The sequence below is a fragment of the Adiantum capillus-veneris genome, chromosome 1 (genome assembly GCF_014529385.1).
Source record: "Adiantum capillus-veneris isolate H3 chromosome 1, ASM1452938v2, whole genome shotgun sequence".
NCBI lineage: Eukaryota > Viridiplantae > Streptophyta > Polypodiopsida > Polypodiales > Pteridaceae > Adiantum > Adiantum capillus-veneris.
Window position 1 is genome coordinate 92513703 of NC_140931.1, and position 12773 is coordinate 92526475.

Consider the following 12773-nt stretch of genomic DNA (forward strand, 5'->3'; position numbering starts at 1 on the left):
TGTGCATACTATTGTATGACATCCCCACTAACGTCGTCAGCGCCCAATAGTGAGTGTAGCACTAGGCAAGAGGGTATCCTCAAAACTATGACACAATATTCATTCATCCATACGATCACCATGGCAACATTGCCATCGCAGGCCACTTGGTCAAATGCTCAAGACACTTTCCATAAGAGCCAGAGATATTCGCTTGCCATGTCCTTAAGAGGATCAGCAAACTAAGCTGCTGGCAGTGGAGCCTAGCACCACTGCCATCAGTGAGAGATGTCTTCGCATTGATGATCTTCACCAAGACATCTCAACAGTTGAACGTTTTCGAAAACAAATGAATACATCTTTTTCCCATGTAAGACGCACATGTGCAACACTGTAAAACAACTTCCTGTCGCAAAAGAGCCAAGGAAATTTCTAGCTACAAGAACCAAATGTCACCTTTTGAAAGTTAAAAATATATTTACCAGACCCTTGTAGTCATGCAAGGGGTGAAATGCAAGAACAAACCCACGTCTCTATTATTGACCCATCTGTCACTATATAACAAAAGCAAATGAAACCACTAATGCAATGCACACAACCATCCCATCTTAGCTGAAAAATGAAGCCAGCATATAAGCTTTGGATCTGACTGCACCATACATCACAACCCTTTCACTGTAAAAACGAAACCATCATCAAAGATGTGCACACCTTGATACAGACGTGTAGATCAAGCATACGAGGCCAGTGATTGAAGGCTTTACTCTTGCAATGCCCACTCCACAAGTGTTAGGGTGCTGATTGGCAGACTACTCGATAGGTCTCGTCATTGCAGGTCTTCCCATTTATCATGCTAGAAACAGTCATACACCCTAGCATAGCCATGCTGTTAATCTCTTATCACAAAGGATCTGGCCATCTCAAAAAAGTGACATTCCTTATTGAAGCTGGAAGGCAGCACAGCTCTTTTACAAAGCCCGAAGGTAGAGACCTGAGGTGTAAAGGAGCTGGCTCACTCGGTCCATCCTGAACCACCTTCTTCGCAAGTTGAAAAGCCTGCGGGAGTGCATCAGATTTGGGGGCCATGGCCAGATACACCACACATTGCATCAGGTGAGAGCTGCAATCCTTTCCACCGAGTAATTGGCATGCTTGATAGCACGTGACCGCCTGCATAAGCGCTTGTGGGTCTGCCAGACCCACTTCATCACTAGCAAATCTGGTCAAAATACTTGCAATCCTCAGCGGCTCCTCTCCCTTTTCTAACACCCTCGCAAGCCAATAGACAGCCGCATTGCTGTCACCAGACTTGATCGTCTTTACCATAAATGACATAAGATCTGCCTCCCCTTCCTCCTGCGTTTTCTCAATAAATGCTTGCGGCCATTGAAAGGCCTCCCTAGCATCCACCATAGTCACTACCAGCGCAGTTTCCATATCAACATGTGCCATGACCTTTGGTTGAGAATCCACTTTTCGGTCTGAAGGATCCCTATCTATACCGTCCCTGGTAGGTGTCCCTCCTTCCTTTTCCACATCTTGATTCATCCTCAGGCTTTCCTTATCCCTGTTCACACCATAGCTCACCTCCTTTCCACCCACAATCTTTTTAAAGGGTCTGGCATATTCTTCCTGACTGAACTGAAAGTAACCCTTCAAGTGCTCCAAAACATTGTGCGATGAATCCCTCTTGCAGAAAGAGGCAAGCTTCTCCCTGTCTTTATAAGAAGCTTCCTCAAGCTCTGGAGGGGTAAAAGCCTTTCCCTCCGGATCAAATTTGCGTTTGTGCTTCATCTTGCCAAGCGCTAGATACACAGCAGCTTCCAATGCATTCAAAGCAACCCGAGCGTCGCCATCTGCTGCAGTTGCCAGATACTGAATAACCTCATCTTCAATTGCTAAGACGTCTATTCCGGAGACGTCCCCCAATGACACTTGAACCCCCCTCTCATGGTCAGAAATTGCATGCTTCATAGCAGTGCAGAGTTGATCATGCTGTAATTTCCTAAGAGTGAAAATCCGACATCGAGAGTACAATGCAGGAAGGACTTCTGATGATGGATTTTCTGTTGTAGCACCGATAAAAATGACATAACCTGCTTCGATTGCTGGAAGCAGACACTCTTGGTGAGATTTATTGAACCTATTTAATGTTTCCACAAACAAAACTGTCCGCTGTCCAAACTTTTTCGCCTGGTGGGCCTCATCTAAAATCTCTTGCACTTCAAAACTGCCACCTTTTGCAGATGAAAGAGCCACAAACCTGCATGAGGCACTACGAGCAATCAATCTAGCAAGGGATGTCTTCCCGGTTCCAGCTGGGCCCCCAAATATTATGCAGGGTAAGGCCTCTCCATCTAGCAGGGAGCGGAGAACACAATGAGGACCAAGCAAGTGATCCTGCCCGAGTATCTCGCCAATGGAGTTGGGACGCATGCGTTCCGCCAGAGACGCAACCGTTCTCCCTGAAGATTTATCCGGCTGCTTAAGCCCCACTGCAATAGGAGATGAACTGCCTGGTATAACAGGTACGGATTTTTCTATATCAACCTCTTCCTGTCGTTTTCTTTTAAGACTGCCTGCCTCTTGCATAGATGCAGCCACAACTGCTTGTGAAGGGCGTGCAGCAGAACGCTTCACATTGTTCGGAGTCAACTTTCCTACTTCCTCTGGCTCTGGAGAGGGTGAAACCCTAAAGGTTTTAACAGAATCTTGCTGTTCCATAGCAGGCTGGAGCTTGAGCTGAAGCTGACCTTCAGCTATGCCTTCCTTACCATACGGACAAGAAGATCCAACAGAAGTGTGCCTTTCTAAAGGTCTGGAAGAAGCGAGCCAATCCATCGAGTTTGGGAGCGAGTTTACTCGTTTCACAGCACTCGCCTCTCCTAGAGCTCCACCATAACCAGAAACAGGGGAGATCCAACCATCCCCCCCATGAAGGGCCATGTTGTTGTGGCCCCAAAGGGCAGATGAGCTTGGAAGCAGAGCAGGAAGCTCTTCATCATCAGGACTATGGCCTTTCGAGGCAGCAGTGGAAACATCCTTTCGAAGAGGCTCAACTGCCGTGTCTGGATCCAAATTATTCTGCTGAACTACTCGCCGCTCAAGGAGCCAGCGAGTGGCTTTGAGGTTGGATTTACCGCCAGTGGCAGCTAAAGCTTGTCGGGCCATGTCCTGAGGATGATCCATATCGCCAACAGTCTCCATAGCCAAGGCTTCGAACGAGCCCTGTTCTGTGCGGAGCCCTAGAGTGATGCTTTGGGAAACAGGGTAGAGGTCGCCCCCGCCTGGCCTGCCTTGAAGCATGATGCGAATTCGAGAGAGGAAGGAGCTGCTGTGAAAGGCATGATCTACAGACGGCGCATATATAATGCTGCGAAGCTATCCTCGATACACCGAATCCCAGCTCCCTGCGCCAGTAGTCGTCACATTTGCACCAATCGAGCACGCTCTTTAGGGAAACAGGTAGGCTAAAACTCGGGGGCAGGAGAGATTCGATCTCTTTTGCGAGGGGGGTTCAAAGTTCAAAGCTCCTCACTCTGGGGCTGGGCCTTATATTTGGAGGCCATTTTGTTGAAAAATGGAAGTTTTAGTGCTATAAAAACAAGTGAAATGATCGCGGTGGCTTTGATAAAATCATTATGTTTAGTTTAAGTAAAATCAGTGTTCAAGAAAGAATTACCTTAGCTTAGCCTTGAGCCGGTTGAAAATGGAGGCTAGCTGGTTGCAAACCATGGTAAAGAGAAAAAAAATTGGTGAAATATGTGAGAAAATAGTTCAAAAATCATGCAAATTAATGCTAGTATTACCAAGTCGCTTCTTTGTGGGGAGGAAACTCAATCGATGACCGCTTAATAAAAGAGACTTTTTTGAATATTGACTAGAATTAAGTTATAGAATGTGAGAAAAGTCAAGCCATATGAGGTTGTGAAATGGAATGTGAAATTAAAAAAAGTCGTTTATATATATATATATATATATATATGTGTGTGTGTGTGTGTGTGTGTGTGTGTGTGTATCCATAGGATACTAGAATTATTATGTAAGTGAAGTCAAGACATGTATATATGAAATGAAAGTGAATAAAAAGATCCATTTACTATTTTAAAATTCAAATAACATTTAATGTAAGTCTCCATCATCATTGAAAACATTGAAAGTATGCCTAAGCCAACTCAACTCCAAGGCTTCTTTTAGAAAGCCAATAAACGCAAATGGAGGCCATTTTGGGTGTCATCAAATGAAGCTCATAATGGTCCTTATAGGCTTCTCTAGGGGCAAGGTGTCATTAGGCTCCCAAGTATAAGGAGTAAGGTGTGTGTGTGTGTAGAGTGTGTTGTGTTGTAACTTACGGAGCATTAGTGTGTCTCATAATTTTGCATGCAGTTCTCTTTTGGTGAAGCTATGAGACTCAAGAGTCGCTCCTCTTCTTCATCTTGCTTAGCCTTCAGGTCGATGCTCGAGCCCTTGTTAGCGATTATCTGATCATGTGCAGGTTGTAGCCCATCTTTGGCGAATTCGACTCCTACCTTTCTAGCGAATCCCTTGCTCAGGTGGACGCCCACGGCTTGAGCCCTTGCTGGTGATTATCCTCATGTGCAAGTTGCAGTCTATCACGAGTGAATTTGACTCCTACCTCTCTAGCAGGTTAGCTTCTAGAGGTAGCTCTATTGGTTTGCCATAGTTATCTGTGTGTGTGTGTGTGTGTGTGTGCGCGCGCACGCATATCCATGCTTTTGCCAAGTTCTAACTTCTATGTGTAGCTCATGAGCTAAATTCCTAGCTTATATGGCTATTATGATTAGAGCTTGGAACTAAAATGATCAGGTAGAGGCCTAGTTCCTATGGTAGCTCTTTAGGTGTGTGCGATATTGGATTTGAAATTTTGTCAGCTCACATCTCTTTTCAATGTCATCGCCCTTTAGTCAAGACTCACTAAGGACCTCTCTCTCTCTCTCTCTCCTCCAACTCCCCCTGCTCCCTCTCTCTCTCGTTGTGCTCCAGCTCCCCCTCCCGGCTCCCTACTCCCTCTGTCCTGCTGCCCCTGCCCCCGCTCCCTCTCTCTTTCTCGCTGAGCTCCAGCTTCCCCTGCCCCTGCTCACTACTCTCGCACGTGCTTCCACCCTCCCCCTGCTCTCACTCCCGCTTCTCGCTGCCCCTGCTGCTCCCTCGTGCTCCCCCTGCAACTCCCCTAACCTAGCGCGTAGAAAGAGATAGAGGGGGGGGGGGGGGGGGGGAGTTCCGTAGAGAGAGAACAAGGGGGAAAAAGAGGCGTAGAGAGAGAAAGAGGGGGAAAAGTGACATAGAGAGAGAAAGAGTGGGGGAAATTATGTAGAGAGAGAAAGAGGAGAAAAAAAACAGAAGCGTAGAGAGAGAGGCTCTGTCCGTGTAGAGAGAGAAAGAGAGGAGAAAAAACCAAAGAAGCGTAGAGAGAGAGAGAGAGAGAGAGAGAGATGAATAGCGTAGAGAGAGAAAGGGTAGAGAGAGAGTCTGTGCCCGCATAGAGAGAGAAAGAGAGGGAAAAAAAACTCTTCTTCACTTCTGTACCCCTCTCACTCTCTTGTTTGCGGCCTTTCAACCATGAGAAAGCAGAATGGCAAGGATGCCCCGGTGGAGGATGCCATCCAAAATGCAAAGAAGAATTGAGAGAGTCTATCAGCAAGATCAACCGCCACCTCCTAGGTACTATTAACGTACTCGACGCACGCGTGGCATCACAGGAAAGCACGATACACACAGTTGAGGATCGCGTGAAATCGCTACTCAAGAAAGAGCTTGTAGAGGTGCGATCGCAGAATGTCCTCGAAGACGGAGAGCTTCAACCCTTAGTAATTGAAGAGCTTAACACGATTAAGGAACAAGTGCGGGCCATCAAAGAAGGTGGGGGAGCAACAAAAAGAAATGACGACCTCATGGGTAGATGTCATCACAAAGACCCAACAAAAAGCAGAAAAGGCCAAAAAATGGATCGAGATTGTCAAGAAAGGAAAAGGCAAGGAAATAACCCCCACCCCCACACCAACCATCATCAACTTGACACTAGAAGAGGAGCAAAGGAGACGTGTGCGGGCTTTACACGTAAGATATGTGGCCTCAAAGACCAAGATAATGTGGATGAAGAGGTGAAAGAACTCATGACTCTGGTGGGGGTCAGCGAGCAAACGCATACAAGGGCTTGGAGAGTGGGCATTAATAAGAGTGGGAGTAACGGAGAAACCTCGAAGGAAAGGGCACTCATTCTCCGCTTCCCCTCCATGGAAGCGAAGAAGGAGTTCTTGCAGGAGAGACCGACTCTAAAGAAGACTGGCCTCTTTCTTGGAGATGACCTCAGCCTCTCGCATATTGCTCATATGCAAGAAGTAATGCTGGAAATTAGATCAGTAAGGGAAAAGGGGAAGTTTCTTTTTACAGGGATGGAAAGGTGGTGATATTGGAGCGACGTCCCGCATGACGGTGCGAGACATATGGGACCACACTAAAGATGGCAACCTAGAATTGTAATGGGTCACTCCGTCTTGATGTAGGGGCCTTTGAGGATAGCTTCACAGGGAGAGACATCATTTTCTACTCTTAGACGCATCAAGCCCCTGGGCAATCCATGCCACAGGTGAGCGGATATAGATGGGGGACATCATGCAGATAGGAGACCAGATTAGAGCATCGAGGACGGGGCTCATGGGGAGTGGTAGTTCTATTTAGGGAGGAGGCAGCCATTGATATGTATAGCGCGCAAGGATGAACACGCTAGGTACATGTGGGTGAGGCTCATGGCAGAGATGAGCAGATACCTCTACATTGCTATCTGTTACTTTCCTCCTAGTACGTCAGTATATGCATCACCTAGAGGACAATCCCCCTTTGCTATTTTGGATAATGACATATGGGATTTTTCCAAGGATGGCGACATTATCACTAGGGGATTTCAATGCTAGGACTGCCCACCACCATACAATATTTTATGATACTTTGAGGAGATGCTTAGGGAGTTGGACGTTATAGAGATGGGTCTATCCAAACTATCACAAGATGAGGAATACTTTGAGTATGACAGATACTTGATAGATATGGGAACCGCACATACATTGGCCATTTGAATGGCCTACTAAGATTTGCAACAACTGGAGGTTTTACTTGCTTTCCACACAGACATGGTGCTAGCACAGTGGATTATGTTATGGCCTAGCCAGGTCTCATTCCATTCTTTCAGGATTTCATGGTGGGCACTAGGCCAGTTGGAGTAGCAGTTGATCATGCTATCTTGCCTTTCACCCTGACGTTTCATTTCAGCACAACTCCATTTGAAGAGGTCCCCACACACACTCGGTATACCCTCATGAGGGACATGGATTCGATGTATATCAGGCAGCTATGCACCCAGGAGCTGGGATGGCCACTAGATGAACTCACTCAGATACTAACAGAGATGCTCCATGATGCAGCATCAGAGGCATACCCCCACAGCCAGCCTACACGGAGACAATCTGGGAGCATGCCCCAGAAACAACTGGTATGATGAGGAGTGTAGAGAGACGAGGATCAAATTACAGAGGGAAGTGCTCATGGGTATTACCACACACAGATAGTCACGGATTATCTTTCGCCGCCTAGTGCGATGAAAGAAAAGGGCTTATCTATCTCAGCTAGAGTGGGATTTGTATCAATTATTTATAATTCATGACTCATGCGAAGCATGTAGGCTATTCCATGAGCATTCGCCACCACCACTAGTCACCTCCACTGAGACATGGGGGGAATGTGACACATCTCTCTACATAGCACCCGGGCAACCATCTCTGCCAAACCCACTAGAGACATGCCCGGAGACATGTTCTTTCTTTACTATTGAGAGTGTAAGGAAATCCATTGACAAGATGAAGACAAGGAGAGCACATGATCATGATGGTCTAGTAGTAGAGCACTTCATCCATGCAAGAAATATGCTTGCCGAGCTCTTGGCTATGATGTTTAATCGAGCCATGTATGAAGGCTTCCCTGAGACTTGGAGTATGTCTACGATTGTGCCTATTTTCAAGTTATGAGATCCCATGATTCCAGGGAATTATCGTACCATCATGGTTGGTCACACATTAGCTAGGTTGTATGCATCCATTCTTGAGCAAGAGATGAGTAGATGGGCAGAGCGACAGGGCATAAGAGCACCAAGGCAAGAAGGTTTCAGGAGAGGTTTCTCCACTCTTGACCAGATCCTGACACTCAGAGCTATTATTGAGAAGGGTAGACACCATGTCAAGAGGATCTATTGTAGCTTTGTGGATTTCCGCAAAGCTTTTGACATAGTGCTGAGAGCTAGACTTATACGCAGACTACAAGACATGGGTGTGCCTACAGAGCTGATATGGGATATTTTGGCTCTATATAGGACAGTGATGGGGCGGGTATGCACCACTGAAGGAATGTCTGACATGGTCCACTCCACTATTGGAGTAAATCAGAGATGCCTCCTATCCCCGACTCTTTTTGGGATGTATGTGGATGAGTTTTCGAACTATGTAGAGCGTCAGGGAGACGTTAATATAACATTTCATATCATTTCTCTCTCTCTCTCCCTCTCTCTCTCTCTCTCTCTCTCTCACACACACACACACACACACACATGCATGCACACATAGTCAATACCACCCTCAAACGACAAAGATTATCTCATGCATTGGCAACCCCCTCCCCCCACACACCACCACCACCTAACACACACACCACACACAAGGTTCTCTCTTTGTGCATCATTGTTGAAGTTTTGTTGTGTCTAGGTCATTGCTAGAAATGAAGAGTTCGGTGCTCCAGCCAAAATGAGAGGCAACAGTTCATTCCAACACAAGCATTAGCAATCTTCTCGCTACACTAGAGGTGATGGCTTGCTCCTCACTTAGGCTTCAACTTTCAAAACTATAAATTATAATGATTGGAACTCAGTTCTTAACATTTCGACACAAATTACTTTTATAACTTCAATTCTTGTGGTGGTACTCAATAAATTTATTCATTACAATTTACAATGCAAAGCATCTTGAACTATTGGTGAAATAATACATTATCACTAAATCATCAGGTAATTGCTCTACTCATGGATAACATTTCTATTGTGATCGTATTGTTGTATGTTGCAACGGGGCAGTTTATTGACCAACTATTGTGAGTGGATTGTTGTATGGTGGAATGGGTCATTTAGTTGACCAACTTGGATGAGAAGAAGATTGTGCATCTCAACATTTTGAATGTAAATCTCTTGAAATTGCTAGTATAATGTTATTCATATTTTTTGTCCCGATTGAAAATAAGGTGTACTTGCATGAATGGTGATAAAGATGCTCATGTGCAATTTCCATTGCCAATTGATGTGGGAAATTCTTCTTTTAGGAAATAAGATGGATAGATGGGTCTGGTGATTTAAAGAAGCACATTTTTGGATGATGTTGAAGCTCGAGAGTACCTTTTGCTAGGCCATTTACTTGTCTTTAAAGACAATCTGTTGGTTTTTAATGGATGACAATGTAAGACACTTTTTAAGAAATAACATGATTCGGAAAGAAATTTATTAAAATTTAACATGAGGTTCTCCTCAAGAGCTTGATTGTAGAGGCTCTTGATTGCAAGGTTGGCCATCCCTAAAGAGTGTAAGGTTTTTATAGAGAGAGAGAGAGAGAGAGAGAGAGAGAGAGAGAGAGAGAGAGAGAGAGAGAGAGAGAGAGAGAGAGCGCATGAGTTGGGACTTTGCATGCATTCTATATGTGTATCAAAGTATGGGAGAGACTTGAGAGTATCTCATAAGGATGTGAATTTGTGCTTGATAATTTTGGCTTGCAAAGCATACAGGTTCCATCAAAGATGAGTCAAAGTAGTTTGCTTCAATTCTATAAAAGGGGGAAAAAGACATCAACATCAGATGACAAAGCTCATGCATGAGATAACAAAGCTGCAAAGCAATCCATGAAATGGTTTTAGGAAGATATCTTTGGCTTAGATAGTGAGATGGAAGCATTGTGGAGATAGAGGATACCCTAGAGGTTGGCATGGAGAGTTTGAATGCCCAAGCAATAGAAGATATTGAAGGTGTAAGGCCATTAGTTGATGGGTCACATGATGGTGTCTTTACAACTATTGAAGTGATTGTACCAATGAAGGCTAAAAAGGTAACCATAAGTAAGTTTCATCAAGAATGGGTAAATACGTATCCCTTTGTTTTCCAAATCATTCATAAGGAGAAGGAGTTTATGAAATGTGCTAATTGGTGTACAAAGTATAAAGTTAATGGACCTTGGGGAAAACGAAATGGTTGTAAACCAATCATGAAGAGTGTAACAGAAAAGGACTATGAACATTGAGAATAGCGGTATTAAGAAAACTCTAGTATTAAGAAAACTCTAGTGAGAATCACTACAAGAGGTACTTCACATTAGCGACGCTCGCAATGCGACGCTCAAAAGTGAAACTTCACGGCGTCGCTATCAAGGTCTCTATGAGCATCGTTAGTTTATTTGTAACAGAGCGACGCCCATAGAGACGATGATAGGGGTAAAAAATAAACCAAGAGCGCCCGAAAACTCATATCTCAAATCTGAGTTTTTGGCGCTCAAGCTAATAGGTAACCCGTGCTCTCCCTCTCTCTCTCTTTCTTCTCCACACACACACACACACACACACACACAAGGAAAGGTAGGAGAGCCAGGTATGCTCCTTCCCTCTCCTCTCTCTCATGTTCCCTTCCCCTCTTTCTCTCTCTCTCCCTCTCTCTCTCTCTCTCACACACACACACATTGTGTTTTTGAGTGAGTGAGAGAGAGAGAGAGAGAGAGAGCACATGCATAAACAAAAAAATACACACACACACACACATGCATAAACAAAGAATGCACACACACACACATTGAGAGAGAGAGAGAGAGAGAGAGAGAGAGAGGAGAAAACAAACAGAAAGAGAGAGAGAGGGGGAGAAGACGAAAGGGAGAAAACAAAGAGAGAAAGAGATTAGGTTAAAATTTAATTATATAAGGTTAGATTACATTTAGATTTATGTTTATGTTGAGTTTAAGATTAGGTTAGATTTAAATTTACGTTAGATTAGATTTATGTTTATTTATGTTAGATTTAGATTTACGTTAGATTAGATTAGATTTAGGTTTATTTTGAGTTTAAGATTAAATTAGATCTAGATTTATGTTCGATGGACTAGCTTTTTTAAGATTTAGGTTAGATTTTAGCACATGTCAATGAAGGTGTGCTTTGCCCAAAGAGCAAACACTAGTTACACAACAATATGTATATTCCCATCAGAATCTGACACCTATTGACTCACACACTAACCATATTCAATTAGCCCGTGAATCACCACATGTTCAATTAGGTTAGATTAAAGTTTAGATTTTGGATTGAGTTTTATATTAGACTCTACCTTCGAGATTACGGTAAAAAAATTAGAGTTGGATGAACGGTGATCCCTCTCTTCCTCTCTATAGATGCGACCTTAAGCTGGAAAGCTTTCAACGGTATGATACTCAGATTGGAGGCCAACATGTAATGTGCTAAGTAATCCCTCGAACAAAGATCTATTGTGAAAAGATGTTAAGATGCTGTGAAATGCTACAGCTAGAGAAGAGGCAAAGGGGTTTTGTCCACTACATGCACTATCATGTAGACATGGGTGTGTACATTTCTTATACCCACAAATATAGGCATTGAACAATAAAGACGAGACTATAACCTGGTGGTTCTGACCTCCGTACACCTCTAGACCGAGGTGTGCGGGGGTTGGACATGACTAGAGAATGTGAGGTAGTTTACAGTGTGAACAAAGAGAGAGAGAGAGAGAGAGAGAGAGAGAGAGAGAGAGAGAGAGAGAGATAAGATGGAGGATGCCAATAGAAGATTACATTTGTTGTCCAGGTTATAAGGTTTTTACCCTCGTTATGAGTAGTGGCGAGGGTTATAAGGTTTTTACCCTCGTTATGAGTAGTGATGAGCATGTGGGGCTGTCCAACCGAAACACCTATCTCTCAACGAGGATCTTATGTCCTTGTAATCAATGCAAGCATGCTGTGCGACGGACAAGACTCGTTTCTTTGCAGCACGTTCGCGAATTTGGCGAGTTCGAACTATCTATTATAGATCAAGTTGTTGCCACTTATAACTCGTCGGACTCTGATGCTGGCCAACATGTAGCAATCTTGCAACCTAATAGACGTGTTCGCAGGCGCTTTGATCAAGCAGTATATGTGAGGCCACAAGATGTAGCCTCTGACAGCTCGGGGGATGATCATGCAGACCACATTCCCAACGAGGCAATGTTTGAGCCCGAGATCGATGAAATGATCGAGACGATCATGGATTCAGAAAGGCTTATCTATGATGATATGAAAAGTGAAGCCGATACGCCATTGTAAGATGGAGCAGGTGTGTCTAGATTGAAGGTGCTCCTGGTTCTTCTCAACATGCAGACAAAGTTTGGATGGAGTGACACTAGCGTCACAATGCTTTTCAGGTGATCTATTACAATGTGTTTACTTTAATAAAAAACTCTAGATGTATAATGATCTAATAGATTTTTACACAATTGTATTGTATTTTTTTCGCAGTGTAGATTGCTCAAAGAGCACATACTGCCAGCTGATAATGTGATGCAAGATTCCAGAGAGGAAGCAAGAAAGATTTTGCGAAACTTGGGGATGGATTACAATTTGATCCACACTTGTCCTAACGATTGCATTCTTTTCAGAGGGGAATACATAGACATGGAGAAGTGTCCGAAATGTGATCCCGAGAGATATCAAGTAGATCTCCAC

The 12773-nt window shown here is 44.1% G+C and overlaps 1 protein-coding gene across 1 annotated transcript; it reads right to left on the reverse strand.

Annotated features, from left to right (window-relative positions):
- Window positions 1–431: 431 nt before the first annotated feature.
- Window positions 432–3490, reverse strand: LOC147465190 (uncharacterized). Its single transcript, XM_086518749.1, has one exon. It carries the CDS (start codon window positions 3283–3285, stop codon window positions 880–882), a length of 2406 nt encoding a protein of 801 aa, XP_086374875.1. The 5' UTR covers window positions 3286–3490; the 3' UTR covers window positions 432–879.
- Between the last annotated feature and the right edge of the window lie 9283 nt (window positions 3491–12773).